This window comes from Nyctereutes procyonoides, unplaced genomic scaffold (genome assembly GCF_905146905.1).
Source record: "Nyctereutes procyonoides isolate TBG_1078 unplaced genomic scaffold, NYPRO_anot_genome, whole genome shotgun sequence".
Taxonomy (NCBI): domain Eukaryota; kingdom Metazoa; phylum Chordata; class Mammalia; order Carnivora; family Canidae; genus Nyctereutes; species Nyctereutes procyonoides.
In genome coordinates this window covers 15,476,713-15,496,403 of record NW_026575034.1, presented here as the reverse complement: position 1 = coordinate 15,496,403, position 19,691 = coordinate 15,476,713, and the positions used below count along the sequence as shown (strand labels likewise).

General features: G+C 52.7%; 1 protein-coding gene across 11 annotated transcripts in view; it reads left to right on the top strand.

Moving 5' to 3' along the window:
- MICAL2 (microtubule associated monooxygenase, calponin and LIM domain containing 2) overlaps positions 1-19,691 on the top strand; it is a 223,669-nt gene that overhangs the window by 94,690 nt on the left and 109,288 nt on the right. For all 11 annotated transcript variants that reach the window (XM_055317601.1, XM_055317599.1, XM_055317600.1 and 8 more), the window contains exons 8-16: positions 1,469-1,726; positions 2,823-2,938; positions 3,785-3,911; positions 4,503-4,593; positions 5,618-5,765; positions 6,871-7,070; positions 7,449-7,555; positions 15,723-15,791; positions 18,791-18,940. In XM_055317601.1, the coding sequence (XP_055173576.1) occupies positions 1,469-1,726; positions 2,823-2,938; positions 3,785-3,911; positions 4,503-4,593; positions 5,618-5,765; positions 6,871-7,070; positions 7,449-7,555; positions 15,723-15,791; positions 18,791-18,940 (1,266 nt within the window). The remainder of the gene's footprint in view (positions 1-1,468; positions 1,727-2,822; positions 2,939-3,784; positions 3,912-4,502; positions 4,594-5,617; positions 5,766-6,870; positions 7,071-7,448; positions 7,556-15,722; positions 15,792-18,790; positions 18,941-19,691) is intronic.

Below are 19,691 nucleotides of genomic sequence, written 5' to 3'. Positions count from 1 at the left end.
GTCCCGGTCTCCTCTCCACACTGCTAAGCAAGGGAAATTGGTCGTGTGACAGTAGGAAGAGGTATGAGAGAAGAAAAGTGAGGGACAGCCTGACAGAGGGCTTCTGGGCCAATGCCGGGTGCACCGGGGGTGACGTAGTTTGGTGTGAACATATTAGAATTTCTGGAACAAGGTATTTGAAATCATGGCTGTTAGGAAAATTGCCACAGTAGGTGACTGTGCTTGTGGGTGTGGCTGTGCCTTCTAAGACCTTGGTACATGCTCCTGTCGGTGCCTTGGGTGGGTCCAGGAATGTGTTTCACCATATGCTGTGTTGGTGCCATCATGAATTACACAGGACAGAAATTCCCACGCATTGAACATTTCCCACGTGTCAGGCGCCAGATTAGAGATTTTCTGTCTCTGATTTCCTTTGGGTCCCCACTGTGTGAAGTGGGTTTTGTTATTCCCATTTCACAAATGAGAAAATGGAAACTCCAAAGAGTTTGATAATTTGCCCAGATTTACTCAGTAAACAGCAAAGGTGGATCTGACCTAATGCTCCAGATAACCCCAAGGCCTGTGTGGGCCCTTACACACTGGTTCCCACCCACTCCCCGGCCCCCCGCCCCTTGGGATCTGCACTTTCTCTGTCACCTTTTGGGGAAGAGAGCTGTCTAGTTTCTTAGCCACATGACCAGCAGATTAGACTCTGGGAGTCGTCCTACAGGTCACTGCCAGCGTCCCTCCGGGACGGATGACCTGCCCCTGGGAGCCAGGGCTCTCCTCCTCCCAGCAGGGAGCGGGAAGCGTGACAGCACCGCAAGAGCAAAGCAGGGCCGTGCGCGGCCCGAGCCCGCCGAGGAAAGAGAGAACTGGTTCTGGAGAGGAGGACTGAGAGCTCTGGCAAGCGCCCATTTCTCTTCTGGTCGCGTTTGACCACTAAACACAGCATGTCGGGATCCTTCTCGTTTAGCTTAGTCCGCTATAAAATCGCTATTACTTGCTGGCTCCTTTGTCCTTCAGTTTTCCTGGAAGTTATCACAAGAACCAGCCGTATGAAATACACTCCCGTGTTTACCGCAAGGCCCTTATTGAGTAAACCGGCCGTTACAACACCAGGTTCTCTGTCAAAATTCCTACGTGAGATCGTTCTTTTAGAATTTAGTGCCAGGAAAAAAAAAAAAATCTCCTCCCCCAGGAATTTCTATGCTTCCTTCTTTCTGATCAGGAAAGCCCTGCCATGTATCACATTTCCCTTTTGCCTTGGATGCCAGGAAGCTCAAAGCCAAGTGTGATGTGTAACCGCAGCTCTGTTAACCCTTACAGACGGCCGGCTTGGCTCCTCTTGATCTCTTTGGACCTGATACTCTGTTTGGATCGGCTTTGTTGTACAGCCCCCTTCCGAGTCCTTTTGCGAAGAGCCGGGTATGAACGCTTGCCCCTCACAGAGGCAGATTGCTGCACTGGGCTCTTGCTCTCCCCGCAGGACTACATCGACACAGAGATGCTGCTGTGTGCAGAGAATGTGAACCAGGACAACCTGCTTTCCTACGCCCGCGAGGCTGCAGATTTCGCCACCAATTACCAGCTGCCATCGTTGGACTTTGCTATGAACCATTACGGGCAGCCCGATGTGGCCATGTTCGACTTCACCTCCATGTACGCCTCAGAGAACGCGGCCCTGGTGCGCGAGCGCCAGTCACACCAGCTACTCGTGGCCCTGGTGGGCGACAGCTTGCTTGAGGTAGCGCCTGCATTTGGGCCCCTCAACCCCACCCCTACATCCCATTCCTGGTAGGAGACAGATCCCTGCACTTATGGTGTGGCCCGAAGCATCTGCTGTCATGCAGCCAGGGGAAGGACAGGCTCCCTGCTGGTGGCCCAGACTCAGCCAAGCCCATCCTGGCCTCAGGCTTGCACCTGGCCTGCCCAGGGGAGCTCGTTCTGCTTTCCTCTCCCGCCTCTGGGCTCTTCGGGCTGGCCTCTTTGCCAAAGTACAAAACTAGCCGGCCCTGCCCTGGACCTCACGGGCTGTCCTCTTCAGAACACGGACGCCCTCAGCTGGACCACAGCTCCTTCCTCACTTGGGGAGGCCTTGCAGCCTGGGGATCGTAGAGGATGCAAAAAGGCATGTGGGCCCCAAAACCCAGTTTCCATCCATGGCCTCCCTGCTCAAAATGCTTCCCAGGGAAATCAGCTCATGCAAGGATCCTCAGATTGAGTGTTTTCAGAAGGGTTACATTTTTATCTTTAAGCACTAAGCAGAAAATGTTTATCCCAAATAAGAGTCAAATTCCAAACCAGGCTCTGGGTGCCCATGGGACGCTTCCGTTAGAGCTCAGCTCGCCACGGTGTGTGGGCTGTGATCTGCCCCCGCTCTGTCCCCGTCTCCCTTTGCAGCATTCTGTCTCGTGACGCTCCCACTCCTCCGTTCCTCCGCCACGCCTTTGCCCACGCTGTTCTTGAGCAGATTAAGATTAGAATCATACCCATTCTTTAAAATGAGCACAAATGCAACTCTTTTGTTCCCCGTTTCCCCGTTCCCCGGATTTCCATCTCCCTCTCCAGGGTGGACATTTGCCTTGCCTCCTGTGAGCCTCAGGGCAGTTGCTCTGTCCCTATGCCATAGCACCCTCTACGTGGGACTTTGTGCCATAGCTAAATGCGTTTGTGGTGCATCCTACGGAGCTGCCCTGTCACCCCACACTCCCTCCAGTGCCTTGCACAGGCTTAGCAGACACTGAGTGCTGGATAGAATGGGATAGCAGGAGGTGTGTGTGTGTTGGGGGGATGGGGGGATCTTTAGCACCAACCAGAGTTTTGCATGTTTTCTTCTCCAGCCCTTTTGGCCTATGGGCACAGGCTGTGCCCGAGGCTTCCTGGCAGCCTTTGACACAGCATGGATGGTGAAAAGCTGGGACCAGGGCACCCCTCCCCTGGAGCTGCTTGCTGAAAGGTGAGTATTGACAGCGGGGCTTCCAGCTGGGGGCATGGCTGGTTCCAGAGCTCAGACAGGAAAGGGAGCAGGGCTGGCCATCAGGTGGCTCCTGGATGAACTTGGAGCCTTTGTCCTCTTTCGTTTCCTTCCCAGGTGTGGCCTGAGTTGATAATCAGGATCGCCAAGGAAACACTCTCTGTTATGTTTTACCTCCTCCAGGGTCTTCTCTGGGGGCCAGGCCCTTAGGACCTGAATGCAAAAGAAAAATCTAGATCTGGAGTGGTCCTGAAGTTAGGGTTCCCAGCACTGCCTGGGCACTGTGAGCCAGAAGCAGTTGAGGGGAAGCCTCCACTGCAGCGCAAAGTGTCCCTTCCTGCGGAGGCTGGGCTTCTGACCTGTCAGGCCTCTCTGGCTGTTGCTGAGATCCAGGGCTTCCTCCCGGACCCCTGCTGCTGGCCACGTGGCTGTAACAGCTGGCCGACTGGGAGAAGTCACGACCGGCAGGTGGGACAGGCCTCTGCTGGTCTTGGGTGTGGAGGCCTGTGGTCACAGGGGACAGGTCACAGGAGGCAGCGTGGCTGAGTGGTGGTTATAGCAAAACCACACGTCCCTCTGCTGCCCGTTCTGGTCCCTGCCCTCTGCTTGGGGACAGGAGGCCAGCATCACTGCCTTTGGACGCCCTCCCAGCCTTTTGGCTATTCCCCATGTCGTGGGTCTCAGGAACCAAGGGGGCCAGGTTTTTCAGGGAAGAGGTGTACAAACACAGCCAAAGCAAAGCCATCAAGAGCAGGGGAAGGGGTGCAAGCAATGAAGGCCTGAGGCTGCCAGAGCAATCCCTGACCCCTGGGCTCGGCCTCCTCCTAGGGAGAGTCTTTACCGGCTGTTACCTCAGACCACCCCGGAGAACATCAACAAGAACTTTGAGCAGTACACACTGGACCCAGGGACACGGTACCCAAATCTCAACTCCAACTGTGTCAGGCCCCATCAGGTACGTCCTTCCCTGGGCCCCGTCTGGACCATGCTGCACCAAGCGGTGGGCAGCACGTCACGCGTAAAACCTTGCAGCTTCCCCGGGGCTGAGGCCACCAGTGGCTCCTGGCTCGGAAGTGGGCCCAATCCCTCTCCCTGGGAGAACCGCAAGACAGTGTCTCTCTAGCCCACAGGAAAGAACTAGAACACGTGCAGTGTCTGTCCACATCTGCACACACGCTGACATGTTTATTGTCACCGTGTGTCGGTGTCACGTGTCCATTTCAAATGGTCTGCTCGGCCAACCATCGGGTCTTTTCAGTTCACAGTCCTGGAGTCCCTCCTCTTCCCATTGACTCAGGAATCCACAGCTGCCAACTTCTTCTGGCAACAGCACAACGAATGGTGGGATGCTTTCAAAATCAGCCGATTACGGATGTTCGCACTTGAGTTCCCCGACATTTGGGTGGACAGCTGCAGTCCCCTGGGGTCCCCGGCTGAAAAGCATGCCCTCCAGGCATAGGGGAAATGGGTGGTGGATGGGGAGTAGAAGCTGGACCGGCTTCGGGGAAACACTGGTGGGCAGCTGTGTGGTCGCTTTTGCTCGCAGGTGAAGCATTTGTACATCACTAAGGAGCTGCACCAGTGCCCTCTCGAGAGGCTGGGCTCGGTGAGGAGATCCATGAGCCTCTCCAGGAGGGGTAAGCTGCTGCCCCGGGTCAGGGGTCGGGGGGACGCTTTGCTGGGGGGAGGCCTGCGGGGTGGCCGTGGGGGCACGGGCCCTGCAGCCCACTGGGCTCTACTGCTCTGACCTGTGTGACCTTGGCCAGGCAAGGTCCCTCTCCTCAATCCCTCAGTTTGAGGAAAAATCCGTACAGCTGGGACAAGGGCAACACCAACCACAGGTTGGTTGGAAAGGCGTGAATACGTGTCGAGCACTGAGGACATCCTAGGGAACTGCCATTACTTCCCTGAGCCTCGCTTTTCTTTCCCTGCTGCCGCCAGCCTGGAGCTCTCGCCTCCCCAGCTAGATGGCAGGCCCCACGTGCTGCACTCTTCTCCTAGAGGAGGGAAGGGATGGTTACCTGAGTAACCCCCTCCACCCCCACCCCGTCGACCGGGCCTCGCTCGGGTCACCATCCTGCTGAAGGACCTCTGGTGTCTGTTGCCTGCCCAGACCCTGCGCCCTCCCCGCCACTGGGCACACACAGCCTCACCAGCCTCCCCTCCCTTCCCTTCACACCACGTGCCCCTATAATGAACCAATAAACCATTGTACACAGCCTGGCAGGCCGTTCTAGATTCTTCCCACGGCACGGCCCTTTTCTGTTTTCTTGCAACGCCTCACTCTACACTCCTCAAGGAGCAGCTGGGATGTGCCTCCTCCAGGACTCTCTCTCTGGCGAGTCCCCCTGCCCTGCAGGCCAGGGGCAGAGCTGCTCCCGTGCTCCCCTGGTACCCACTTCTCTGCTGTCACAGCGCCACCTGCCACCGTGTCTGCCGGCCCCACCAGATGGGATGTTGGCAGGGTCCGCACGGTCTCACCTCTGTGCTTGTCTGGCCAGAGGGTGTCTTGGGGGCTCTGCTGCAGGGGAACATGCATCCTGTCCCAGCATCCTGCCCTCCTGCCATGCTCTTGACATCTGTGCTGCTCCTCCTGGTCCCCAGGGAAGCTGCAGAGCTTTCCCAGGGCGCTCCAGCACTGTCTGTCTCCCCTTGCCACAGAGTTAGACATCCGGCCCAGCAAGCTCTTAACCTGGTGCCAGCAGCAGACCGAGGGCTACCAGCATGTCAACGTCACCGACCTGACCACATCCTGGCGCAGCGGCCTGGCCCTGTGTGCCATCATCCACCGCTTCCGGCCTGAGCTGATGTGAGTTGGGGGCTCAGGCTGCACCTGCTGAGCCCTTCGGGGCCCAAGGGGACCCTGGAGACAAGGGCAACCAGGGACGTTCCGCTGAATGCAGAATCTTGGCTCAAAATAGATCTTTGAGTTTTTCTTAAGTTTGTTCTTTGCCGTTTGCACGGAGTTCTCTGTCAGCAGCTTGATTGCCTTGTGTTCCTAACACGCGGGGAGCAGAAGCAGCTCAGGCCGTGTGCTTACGCTTGTCCCCGCGTCCCCTCTGTCATCATGCTGGGAGATGGAGTGTGCACACCTCGGCAGTCTCCCCACAAGAGAGAAATTAAGGGCAAGACCTAATTCTGGGGACCGGTTCGAGGTTTTTGCAGACAGAAGAGTTAGATCTGAGATGCAGGCCACTTAGCCCTGTGGCCCTGGGCAGGTCACTTACCTTCTCTTAGTCTGTTTCTTCATCTGTAAATTGGGAACGATGGCAACACTGGTAAGAAGATGCGACACGCTTTGCGATATGAAGGCCCAATACGTCTATTACTGTTGGATTCACATCAACTGCAGAGTCGCTGCACACCCACGAGTACATTCTTCCAGAAGGCTGGAAGGAAACCTACCGGGGGGCTAACTGTTGGTACTTTTAGGAAGCAAGGCTGCCTCAAGAAGGGGTGGGGCGCTCACTTGTTACTTTATATGTTATATGTCCCTTGATTCTTTCTTTCCTTTTTTTTTCTTTTTTTAAAATATCCATATACTTTTTATAGTTAAGAGCACAAGCACATAAGGGAATTATTTAAAAATAAAGTAGCTGATAAGTTTTCCAAAGACGTAGTAGTTATTTTCCAATTGTTTCAGCCCAGGCAGCAGTGGCATTGTCATGGCCTAACTCTGATCTGGTCCCCACCCCAAGTGAGGAGGAGCCTCCCTGGGCAGGAGTGGGGTGGGGAGGGCAGCAGGGGGCTGGGGTGCTTGGGGGCAGGGGCTGGGCCCACGGCTCCCCCCGACTCCCCCAGCCTGCCGAGACCCAGCAGAGTGTCACCCGTTAGTGCTCCTTATAGGTACGTTTCTTCAGCTCCTCATACCTCTGTCTCCTGTCCCTGAACTTTACCTTGTTTTGATTCTCCAGCAACTTTGACTCTCTGAACGAAGATGACGCTGTGGAGAACAACCAGCTGGCCTTTGACGTGGCCGAGCGTGAGTTCGGCATCCCCCCGGTGACCACGGGCAAGGAGATGGCGTCAGCCCAGGAGCCCGACAAGCTCAGCATGGTCATGTATCTCTCCAAGTTCTACGAGCTCTTCCGGGGCACCCCGTTGAGGCCTGTGGGTAAGGCCCTGCTTCGGGATGGGCTCCGCTGGGCCCTTGGGCCATCTCCGCCCTGCACCTGTGTCCAGTGGCTCTCCACACTGTTCTGAGGCTGGCCCCTGCCTTCCCCCTCGCTTGGAGGCCAAACCTGGGTGGACCCCATCCCCAGACCTGTGTGTCTAAGCTGGTGTGTGGCAGGTGCTGCAAGAGGCTGCAGGGCTGCCCCTGGGACTCTGGGAGGTCACTGATAGAGCTGCATCAGCCCCCTTCCCAGTCCATGCGGATCTTCAGTCGAGGGTGTGGGAATCATTCAGAGGGACCTCGTAACAATGGCACCGCCTGAGTCCTGGGCTAGTGGGGGCAGGATCTGAGCTCTGTCATATTTTTATTTCCTAACAGATTCTTGGGGCAAAAACTATGGAGAAAACGCTGACCTTGGCTTGGTCAAATCCTCCATTTCTCATAACTATCTCAACCTCACATTTCCAAGAAAGAGGACTCCACGAGTAAGTTCCGGCCTGGTTTTTGTTTGATTTCTCTCTGCCTGTGGACGAGGCCAGGGGAATGGGAAAATGTCGTGGTCTTGGTCTGTTAATGCTGATAAATTGTACAGCTCATGGAAGACGTGAGTCAAGCCCAGTTCAGTGACACAAGGATGTTGGAAGCATCACCCCCCCCCGCCCCCGCCGGCGCCATATAGCCAGCTTCAGTGACGTGAACGTGGTTATAGGAAGGGCATGGCACAGAGCTGAGAGGTCATGGAGCTGAGTGCTTTTTAAAGTAGGTCAGTTACACCACGGCCGTGAGTGGCGGAGGTGTATGGTGATGCGACGTTTCTATGTTCTGTTCCATTAATTTCCCCCCTTCACTCATTCAACAAATGTTTATTGGGCCCTACTGTTTGGCAACATTAGGACTGAATTCTTTTGTTTCTTTTAAAAAAAAAAATTTAAGAGAAAAGGCAAGGGAGGAGAGTCAGAAGGGGGAGAGAGAGAGAGAGAGAGAGAGAGAGAGAGAGAGAGAGAGAGAGAGAGAATCCCAAGCAGGCTCCATGCTGAGCTCAGAGACTGATGTGGGACTTGATCTCACCACCCTGAGATCATGACCTGAGCCAAAATCAAGAGTCAGTTGCTTAACCAACTGGGCCACCCAACCACCCATTTTTTTTTGTTTGCTCTTGACAAGACTTGCAAATACACAGAGATGAATAAGGTATGCCTTTGAGGAGCTCAGAGCCTAAAGAGGTTCCCAAACTTTCCTGACGTATACCACCCTTGGTGTCTCCGTTGATTTTTATCACAGTGCCCCAGATCCAAATACCTACAAGTTCTGTTCACAAAGTAGTTAAGTCCAAATAACTTGGTAGGGGCATTTTACAAGGTGTATGACAGATTTATGCCATGTGTCCCTAGAAAAGTCAAAGTAGACTACGGCTCTTCTGCAAGCTCCCCATGGGGCCATGGGGGTGCCTTGGAACACAGTTTGGGAACTGTGAGGCTAATGAGCCATTATAATTTTACTTGAATGACGGCATGTCTGTGGTAGGTGTGAGACAAGGTATCTTGCTTAATGTGCTCATGCTGTAGGTCAAAAACTGAAGACCCTGAGATGTTAGGTGTCAAGTTCTCATATAAAACTTGCCTCCCGGGATGTCTGGGTGGCTCAGCGGTTGAACGTCTGCCTTTGGCCCAGGGTGTGATCCCAGAGTCCCAGGATCGAGTCCCCCATTGGGTTTCCTTCATGGAGCCTGATTTTCCCTCTGCCTGTGTCTCTGCCTCTCTCTGTGTGTGTCTCTCTCATGAATAAATAAAAATCTTTAAAAAACAAAAACAAAAAAAACTTGCCTCCCTCCCCAGGGCGGCAGGGCCGCAGAGGGTGTGTGTCTCAGATTCCCTAGGCTACCACAATCTCCTACTTGTGGTCAGTCATGCCTGGTCCTGCCAGCCCCTCCGCCCAGGGTGGGGCTGGGGCCACGTAGCCTCCTTTCTTTGGGCTGTGTGAGCCAGTGGTCACTTTTTCCGCTGAGGTCTGTGCTCCCTGGAACATTGCAGCTCTGGGCTAGCTCCAGGTGTGGGCATGGAATGCTCTTCCACACCCTGTCTCTAGGAAGGGATGAGCCAGCAAGGCCAGGGCTGGGGAGGGCAGGTGTGCAGGTCCGCTGGGCTTTTCAGCAGAGCTGCTCTGTCCCCTCTCTGCTTCCCTGAGCTGCCCCGTTCAGAGGCTCTGTGTGAGGGCTGCGTGGCCCACCACACAGCCCACTGAGTGGAAGTCGTCTTCCGGAGACTAATCATAGGCTTGGTCCACCCCAGCCCAGCTGTTGTTCCTCTAAGGATCCCCGCTTCGGGCTTCCCCATCCGAGCAAGCCAGTGCAGCCTTCCTGGAACCTGTCTGACAAAGACATTCAACGCCTTTCTCTGTCCACCTGCTTTCTCCCACCGCTTAGCCCACCACTGGGAACAGCAGGGGGACCTGGAGAGGATTGTTTCAACCTTTCACTCACCACACCTCTGCGTACAGAGTGAGGGAGTTGTAGCAGTCTGGCCAGCTCTGGGTCTCGTCGTGGGACTGGTCAGCAAGCACAGCCGGGCCCCCTCCGAGGGCTGCTGGGTCCTCGCTCCACTTCCACTGGCTCTGCCAGAAGATGCAGGAGGGGGGTGGGTAGGCTCTGCTGGGCCTGGGCCTGGCCGAGTTTGAACCATGTCCAGTCGCTCTCCGGGCTGTGCCCACGGGCTGCCCATCGGCAGAGGGGTCCAGTCCCTCCCACAGTTCCATTTATGTCTAGGATTTACCCTGCTGTTTGGATAGGTAGAAAGACTAGGTCATTGAAGTGTTTGCCATGGACATTACTTGTCCTCTTTCTTCTCAGACTGATTGCTTCCTCTGGGCAGGTTGGCGAGTCAGTAAGCCCACTGGGTCACATTCTGTCTTCGTCATCACTGAAATGCCCCAGACACTGTCCGCTGGTCAATGTTAGCGCAGTGATCGGGCCACACACAAAGGCCTCCTCCCCATCGACCACATGTCTTCCTGTATCTGGATACGTTTTGATTTGGGGAGCCCATTTGCCATGCTCTTTGGTTGTGACATTTCTCAGCACTCCAGTTTCTCCCAGGATGGGCATGGATGATGTCTGGACAGGACACTCTGAAAACCACACACACAGAGGCTCCGCCATAGTTATACCCAAAAGGTAGCAGTGCAGTCGGGCATGTGGCCCTCAGCACCCTAGCTCGTGTACCCCGATGGACTGGAGATGCAGGCTAGGCTGTGCTCGTGTGACTACACCGTAGCGTGCACACACTATCTGTATACGCAGATGCATCTGCATCAACCTCACCCCCCATTCCCCAGCTCTCTCTAACTTTCAGAGGCGCGTCTTGGTGGGGGAACCAAGAAGCCTGTGTTTGTTCACAGCGTGGCACCTTAGCCTGGAGAGGGTCCATTCTTCTCTGCCGGGCCAGTCTTAAAAATCTCTCCCTCCCCTGGTTTTCCCTGTTGATGTTAAATTGTTGGCTCATCCCTCATCCCCGAGAGCATCCAGATCCCAACCAAAACTGATCACCTTCAGGCAACATAAAAGACTTTTCCACCAGCAAGGACCTTGTTTCCTTTTAGAGAAGGTAACTTTTCTATCAATCTGCCAAGAGAGTTGTCCCTTGGGTGAGTGGTAAACTGTTGAGTTGACTGAGTAGCTCTGAAAACTGAGAGCTCATGCCTGGGCAAAGGCAAAGAGCTTTGAGATTATATTTCCCTCTTTAAAAGCCCTCAGTCTGCTTCTGAAGATCTGCCTCTGATCTTGAAAGCATCAGCACAAAAACCCTGTGACATACAAAAATGGTTGGGGACTCCAGATCTCTCGTCATGATATGTGAACATGCATGGTCTCTGTCCTCCTGTGTGTGTGCTCTCCTAGACCTATGACATAGAGGTAATGCCTGGATTTATGGCCACTTCAGTCATTGACCACATGACGTTACATATAGACTCAGGGCACCTGGTCTTTGTTTCCCCCATTCTGAGCCCACTCCTTCAAGGACAACACAACACGAAGATGGTACTTGTCCATGAAAAGCCCATCCCAGAAGCCAGGTTGGTGGCCCCAGGGTATCTATCCTCTCAGCTGGCTGATTGTGACACAGCTTCCCCTCCAGCACTTGTCCTGGGACAGCAGAGTTCAGAGCATGGCTCTTGTGGGTGTCTAGTCTCAGCAGTTAGGGTGCCCTGCCCAGCTCTCCTCTCCTCACCCCTCCCACACAAACACTTTCCAAAGCAGCCAGGTGCATGAAGTAAGGAGGTGTCTCCTCCTTCCTGATTGACCCAGTGCCTATTTGATGCCAGGTTCTCCTCTCGGTACTGGGGGGAGAGCAGAGAACAAGACAAGCAAGGACCTTGCCTGAAAAGGCTGCTCTACAGGGATCGTCTGAATTCCTGTCCCCTTCCCCAGCTGCTCTCACAGAATCCCCACCCAGCAGCCAGAGCTCCCCACTAGGTTTCTAGCACTTCTCAATTCAGAGATGTGAAGAAAGCCCTGGAGAGTCAAGAGCACATGTCCCAATACTGCCCATCTGAGCTAGCAGAGGGCTTTCGAGCTGCCCCACTGGCCCCTGTGATTTGCAGGCTGATCTCTCTCCTGTCCTCTGTGCAACACAGCAGGGTATTCTGAAGGGGAGTACATTAGAAGCCGGGCGGACAAATGTACATTTAGATCTGCTGGGGATTTGGCACATGCTTGAACCTCTCAGAAGGTCCCTTTGCTTGTCTGCAAAATGATTGCAGTCGCATCAACACTGCATTGCACTGCATTGCCAAAAAGACAGCATGAACAGATGTGTGCTGCAGGTCGGAGCACCTGCCCGGCCATGTGGGAAGGGCTCCTCAGATGAGTGCTCCTGTCCCTTTAGGAGTACCGATTCAACGAAGATGCCTCTTTTCAGAGAAAATGAGTCAAAGTAATGGGATAGAACGCTTGGTTCTGCACTACAACCATGGCCAGTGTCCCACCTTAACAGTGTACAAAGCAATCTCACGTATAGCTCATTGTGTGCTCCTTGTGTTCGCTTTTGAGGAAGCCTGGGCGTGTATTCTCATCCCAGTTTTAGAGAAAGGGAATCTTGGCTGTGGGGAGATTAAATCACGATGTCTTATAGGTGGTAAAAGTCAAAGTCCGAACTAGAATTTGCAGTTCCTAATTCTATTAACTAGCGTTAACCTAAGTAACGGTGCCTAACATCTATATAGCACCTTACAAGAAGTGTTTTATGCGCATGACTTCATTAATCCTTACAATAAGAGCTGGGTGGTATATCTAGGTGAGGAAATAAGAGATAAGGAAGCTGAAATCAGAGAAGTTAGGTGATTTTCCTAAGGTCACACAGCTGGGAAGTAAGTCACGTCAGAACTTGAACTCATAACTCCTTACTACTACTCTGTTACCGAAGAAGAGAAGAGTTCTCTCGCCAGCGTCACTGGCCATCTTTCTAAATATCACTGCTGCCTCCCCCCTCAACCAAGCCATTGCCTGCAATGGCTCATCTCTCCTCCTATGCCCCAGATCTAAATTTCTCCAGGGTTAGGCTACGTTAGCTAGTTAAATATAAAGGTGGTTTCCTTTGGGCTAAAGTCACCCAAAGTCGAGCTTTATGAGGACATGGTTATCTTGTACTGATCAAATAAATAGATTAGCAAATACATCTCTTTTTTTTTTAAATGGGGACACCAATTAATTTAATAAATGCCCTCTAGTGTATGGACTCTTTCGGATCATTGGGAAATCATGAAAACGTGTTCCTAGGGGACAGATGGGAAAAAATTAATAGTAAAAGAAAGTGAGCTATTTCTGTATTTTCATGTTCTCTCTCTCTCTCGCTGGGCACCATAGGTATTTTCTTCCTTCTTGTATTCCGTTCTCTGTAGAGCAAAATAAAGTCTAAGGAGATGGGGGGTAGTAAGGCAACGTTGGCTTGCAGATAGAGAGATATACATAAGAAAAAATTAGGTAAACCCCTAATTGAGTTTGAGTTTCTCCACTTTTCTGTTTTAACCTGACTTTTTAGTTGAGAATCCGTGCTTCCAGGATAAATCCGTAAGGAAGAGTAGAGACCGTTTGGGTATGTATGTTGCTAACCTTTCATATAGACGGCATTTTTATTGTCCCATGGATCAGCCTGAGTCAGAGGTGTGGAGGTCGCCCCACCCACTTCTTTGATTTCCCCTGAAGGATCTGGGGTCTTCTCAGGTGCTGCTCCTCGGCACACTCCATCCCAGGAGCACTTCGAGTGAGCCTGTGGCTAACATACTGGGTTTGGATCTACACAGGCTTTGATGTTGGAACAGTCAAGCCCCGAGCTGTTGAATGCAAAAGAGAGAGTAGGATGTGTTGCTCTTTGAGAGAAAAGCCAAGTCTTCATTTAAGGTGGAAACAACAATCACACACACACAAAAAAACTCCAACTGAAAACCCTAAGATTATGCATGCAGTGTTCTTGTTGGGTAGGACATCCTGTACTTTCTCCGGCCCCAGTCTCAGCCAGCAAGCCATTCACAGGCAGTGGAGCTGGGACCCCAGACAGCCTGGGCCTCTAAGACCCAACATTGTTGAGAATAAGGTCATCTGTTTCATCTGTTTCTCTTGGTGTTTGCCCAAGCATTTGGGTTGAAATCATTTCCATTCACAGAATAATGATTTATTAGGAGCTGAGAAAAAATGTTAAATGGAAGGCAGGGCCCTTTGATCTGTTCTGTGCTTGCCTGAACAAGAGAAGGGTCAAATTTTTGAACAAATATCAATGACTAAACTGTGATGAATCTTCTCTTTGAAAATATTAAAGATACTGGTTAATGTGGGAAGAGGGCAGAGGTGATGGGAATACGGACGCAGGGGAAGCAGGTGCTTTCTGCTGAGAGCAAGTGGGTACACAGTCGTGTGTGCTAGGGGCTCCGAGTAATTGCAGAACAAGCAGAAGGTAAAAGATCCTTCCTGCAGCACAGCAAAGGTAGGAGGGTGGGGCTAATTGGGCTGGGCTCCAGGCGGGGAGAATGGCCAGCACCCCTTCCTGCTGCATGGTCAGTGAAACAAAGGCTGGGGTGTAAGCTGGCCTGCTCTGGGGGCCCTGAGTGTGGAGGAGGCTTGGGGGTGGAGGGAAGTTCCATGGCCCTCTGGGAGCTGGCTTTTGGAGAAGGCCCCAGCTGGGGACCAGTGGCGCTAGGGTCCTGGTAGTCTCACCCTAAGCATCTTTGCTGCAAGCAGTTGTGCTCTGGAACTATTTGGCTGTAAGGCAGTTTTGCTGTAAATGAGAAAAGCATGAGAAACAAAAGATGGACATTCATTAAGAAGGACACAATGAGACACGGAAAGCAAATAACAAAATTTAAAAAGTCTTTATTGTGAAATACAAAAGATTTGAACACATGCAGAATATGTAGTGTGGGTTCACGGCAACACTCACTGTGCAAACAACTGGCTTCATTTTTCAGATTGTACCTGTGCCCTTGTCTCCGTCGTCTTTGGTTCATAGTATTATGTATTTTTTGCTTATCGATTCATCTCCATGTTCAACCTCACACACGCTTTCTTTTTTCACTAAACTTTGCTCCTAAAAAAAAAAATAAATAAACTGTTCCTTCATTAAGAGTGGTACCAGGGGTGCCGGGGTGGCCCAGTCAGTTAAGCATCTGACTCCTGATTTCAGCTCAGGTCATGATCTTAGGGTGGAGATTGAGCCCCACGTTGGGCTTGGTGCTGGGTGTGGAGACTGCTTAAGGTTGTCTCTCCCTCTCTCTGCTCCTCTTCCCCCACTCTGTCTCTGGGGAAGAGAGAGAGAGAGAGAGAGAGAGAGAGATCCATTTCCAAGCACTAGGATGCATATTTGTGACTGAGCTTTATGTTGCATTGTGAACACCTTCCACCCTGTTGTTTGCACTTGGCATATTGTCACATATCTGCCAATAGATAACCCAAAGTTGGTTGGGAAATGTGGGTTCAAAACTCTGCACCACCGTATACACCATCGTGAAGGCTAAGATTTATGTAATAGCAAAAGGGAAGTACTGTGCCAGGGGAGAAATGAAACCAAGCTATAAATAATTCTGCTGGGGAAACGATAAATCAAAATGGTCCTGGACCAACACAGCTGGATGGCCGCCATAGTTTTCAGACCATATCTGATGCTCCCTTAAAGCTGATAAGATATCATTTACTGGCATTTGCAACAGTGACCCAATGGCAGATGTAATTTGCCATCAACCCCCTCGACAGCTGACGTGAGCCCCAGGAATCCCCGCCTGTGGAGTGGTCTCCTTACGGCAGCATGCTGAGGGGCATCAGCAGGCCTGGCTCTGATGCTCTGAGCCCGGGGTCACGTCGACCACAGAGACAGCCCCTGCCCTGCCCGTGTCACGGGACTCTCTGTGCTTTGGGATGTTTCAGAATGATCTTTGGGGATGTGATTCCTACCCCTTCTGATAGAACCCCGCCGCCGCCCCCACCCCTCGCCCTAGGTTCGGGGTGATCGCATTGCCAGGCTGCGGGCTGATTTATGTCCATCTGTCTCCCGGGCTGGCAGCTGGCTGCAGGCAGGGTGGCATCGGCCCGGCCAGCCCTGTGGCCTCAGGGCTGTCGGTGGGACCCCACCCCTCGCTGGCCCTGAGCTCACCACGCTTTCTTGGCCGCTGCAGGTGGACACCCAGACTGAAGACAACGACATGAACAAACGGAGGCGGAAAGGCTTCAACAACCTGGACGAGGTGCGTGCACGCGGCGTCAGTGTGAGCGAGGGCTGCTTGCCTGCCGGCCAGTGGCCACACGCTGGCCCGTCCCCTTCCCCTCCCGAGAGCCACTCGGCTCCGGGCCTGGCTTGATGGAGAAACCGTCGGGCTCTGGGCCTCCGTCCATCCGCTGCTTCCTAGCAGGCACCTGGAGAAACGCCGCCTCCGGGGCTGGCCGGCCCTCGGCTGTGTGAGGAGACGATGCATTTGAAATGTTTGCAACTTCTGGCAGGATTTTTAAAGATTAACTAAGGGGACGTGTATACTGAGCCGAGCGTGCTCTCGGGCACCTGTGCTAATCAAGCGTCGCCGTCAACAGCGAGGAGTAACCAGGCACCAGCAGTCGCCCCAGGCTCCCAGGCCTACTTTCCACCTAGTTTCCGGCCCTTGCCGTCTCGAAGGCACAGGTCCCGGTGCCCACAAGTGCCACCTTCTGGTGAAAGCCGAAAAATACAGGCTACTTGGTCAAAGTGAAGCACCCACGTCCCTACAGACTCTGGTTCTCAAAACTGTGACCTTTATAACAGAGAGAGCTACAAGGCCCATCCTGGGTGGAGGGGAAGCTGCCTGTTACTTACCCCATTTTCTGGAAGGGGCAACGGGGCGCTCTGATAACCGAACCCTGGACTTCAGTGCACGTCCAAAAATGCGCCCAAACACATTTTATCCAATGAGTTCAAATCACCTTTGTCCAAACCTTTTCTAGAACCTCTTTGATCTCAAGAGCTGTCGCCTCTCCTTCTCTTGGTGCTAGTGTGAGCAAGGTGGCAGTGAGTAGGGAGGTAGTTGAAAGGAGGAAGCAGAGGCTGATGACCAGGGTGGGGGAGATCTCCCAGTGTCCTGGCTCTCACTTTAAATGCCTGTGATTTGCCTCTTCCTCCTCCCTAGGAGAGTCCCTGTGATGCACGATGTCTCAGGTGGAAGTCTGCTCCTGCCTTTCATCTGTGGCTTTTTAAAAAAAAATTTTATTTATTTCAGAAAGAGAGAGCACAAGCAGGGGGAGTAGCAGAGGGAGAGGGAGAAGCCCCAATGTGGGGCTCCATCCCAGGACCCTGGGATCACACCCTGAGCAGATGCTTAAGGGACTGAGCCACCCCGCTGTCCGCGGCTTATCTGAGAGTGTGTGTCCTCTTTCTGTTGATGGCTGCACAGGAGTCAGAGTGCGGGAAGAAATCGGTTCCACCTGCCCCTTCTGAGATGTTTCTGGGCTGATCTGAGCCAGCTGTTTTTCTAAAGTCAGATTTAACTAAGCAATTATTCTTTCCAAATTCTTGCTACTCCATGTTGGGAGCCAGGCACCCGCAGCGTGAGCGTCAGCCGGTGAACGTCAGCCAGCCCTTGGTTAGAAATGCATTGTCAGGGCCCGCCCTTGACTGATCTGAATCTGCATTTGAAAGAGACCCAGAGTGATTTGTATGCACATTAACATCTGAGAAGCGCTCGTCTTAGAGACCCACCCAGGGCCCGGGTCCTGGCTGACTCTGTCCTTGTGCAAACAGGGACCACTCCAGTGAACTTAGCCTCTTCCACTCCAGCCTACATTGATATGCAGTAGCGTTCCGCACTTTGAAGTGGAGAGTGACTCTCTGGTCTGTGTTTGTCCAACACTTCAGAGCGGCTGTGCATACAAGGCTTCCCCTGGGGCTACTCCTCTTAGGGAATCTTAAAAAAAAAATCAATTGACCTTAGCTTGCCTCTTCCCATGACACTTCTGAGTGAACACATCTTAGTTGCCTTGAGAACATCTGTTCCTATGAGAAAGATTCATGGCCTCCTTGAGAAAGCATAGTGCCCACCGATAGGATGGTGGCATTGCTCCTCGGGCCTATGGGAACAGGTCCTTTGGTAAGGAGAGCAGACATTCAGTGAACACCGGTAATTCCCCAAGTTTTGTTTTTTAGCAGATGAGCTAAAGAAGTCTTACATAGAACTCCATTTTGTAAAAACAGCACAACCAGTTGATGACAGCCAGCATCTCACCAGTCAACAGTCACATTGATATCACATGCCCAGGCACGTCTCTGCTTTGTAGCATCTTCTCCACAACCCGTAACCCCAGTCTGATCATGAGAAAACATCAGTACCGACCCAGCCTGCGAGGCTCTGTACAAAATACCTGACGAGCCTTCCTTCAAAATTGTCCAAGTCATGAAAGGCAAAGAAAGATGGAGAAACTCTTACAGATGAGGGAGATGGGGCAAAATGCCATATGAGACCTGGGCTGGTGCCCTGGAACCCAAAGGACATGGGTGGGAAACTGAGGTAGTCCGAACCAAGTCTCAAGCTTAGTTCATAGAACCGAGCCGGTGTTAATGTCTTAGTTTTGATGACAGTACCACGATTATTCTAGATGCTAACATTAGGTGCATCTAGATGAAAGGTGTACAGGAACTCTCTCTGCTGTGTAACTTTCCTGTAAATCTAAAATTATTTCCAGATTGAAAGATGTTTCTTTAAGATAGCGACCGCAGAGCAGGACTGGTTGCGGTTGGGAGTGGGGCGCAGAGGAGAGAGGAGAAAGAAACCCAAAGCCTGTGCCTTGCCTTGACGCCCCCGCCCTTACTTCCCTCATCCCCCCCTACTCTTCACCTCTGGCAGCCACATGGTGTGTTTGGAAAACTGTTTTGCTGATCACTTCATCATTATATTTGACTTTTGCAACAACCAAATGCAGTGGGTTATGTTCCCTTTTTACAAATGAGGAAACTTCAGGGAAATTAAGTAAATTGCCAAGGTCAATGGGCTGGGAGGTGAAAGAGGCCATTTTCAAACCCTGTCTGGCTCCCAAGCAGGTGTGCCTGTCCTTTGGGAAGACGTGAGCATCGTCTCAGTTGGCATCACCTGTTGGTCCTGCCGTACTTCCTCAGGCCCTGGCATCCTTCTTCAGGAAACTGGTCCAGTGTCCTAAGTCCCCAGGTCCCTTCCTGCTATCTGGGTCCCGGCATCCAACAACCAAAGTGTTCATTTGGCCTTTGCAGCCTTCAGCCTATCCCAGACGGAGCCTGCGCTCCTGTCCAGAGGATGGCAGCGGTAAAGAAGCTGGGAGCCAGAACAAAGTCAAGTCCATGGCAAGTCAGCTGCTGGCCAAGTTTGAGGAGAACTCTCGGAACCCCTCACTCCTGAAGCAGGTGAGTCCTGTCAGATGCTCACTGGACCTGCCTTCCAGGTGACCAGAACCTGCTGAGAAGCCAGCAGAAACGTTCAGGCTAGTGGTGGATTTCAGGTATGCCAGCCAGGCCTGGCTCAGGTGAGGCTGGGGCTCCTTCTAGATCGAGTCAGCAGACTTCTCCAGGAAGGACCAGATAGCAAATTGAGGCGAGAGCAAATATTTGAGGCTTCGGGAGCCATCCTGTCTCTCTTACAACTACTTCATCTCTGCCGTTGTAGCAGGAAGGCAGCCGTGGACAGGACTTAAACAAATTGTGTAGCTGTGTGCCAACGAAACTTAATGTACAAAAACAGGCAGCAGGCCAGCTTTGGCCCGAGGACCGTAGTTTGCTGATGCCTGTTCTGCACTGGAGAAGAAATCCGGAATTTGGTTTTACCTTGTAACCACGACTTGATTTGCGGCCATCCTTGAGATGGTACAGCGTAAGGGAGCTTGAGAGACACTGGCTGCCTAGGAGTCTAAGTCCAAAGTGAGAAGCCCTGTGCAAACCAGGGGAAACCGAGTCACGGGTCTCAGCTCCGTGGGGACCAACCCCCCAAGTGTTCTCTGATGTCTCCTCCTCCGTGTTCCCTTGGGTCAGGCTGGTGGGGGCCGCTGTGTCTGACCGGGGTGGCTGGGAGGCTGAGGGAAGCAGAATGCCGTGGGGCAGGCTGCACACCAAGCTGATTGCTCTCAGACTCTTGACTCCATGGTCTACACTGCATGGTTCA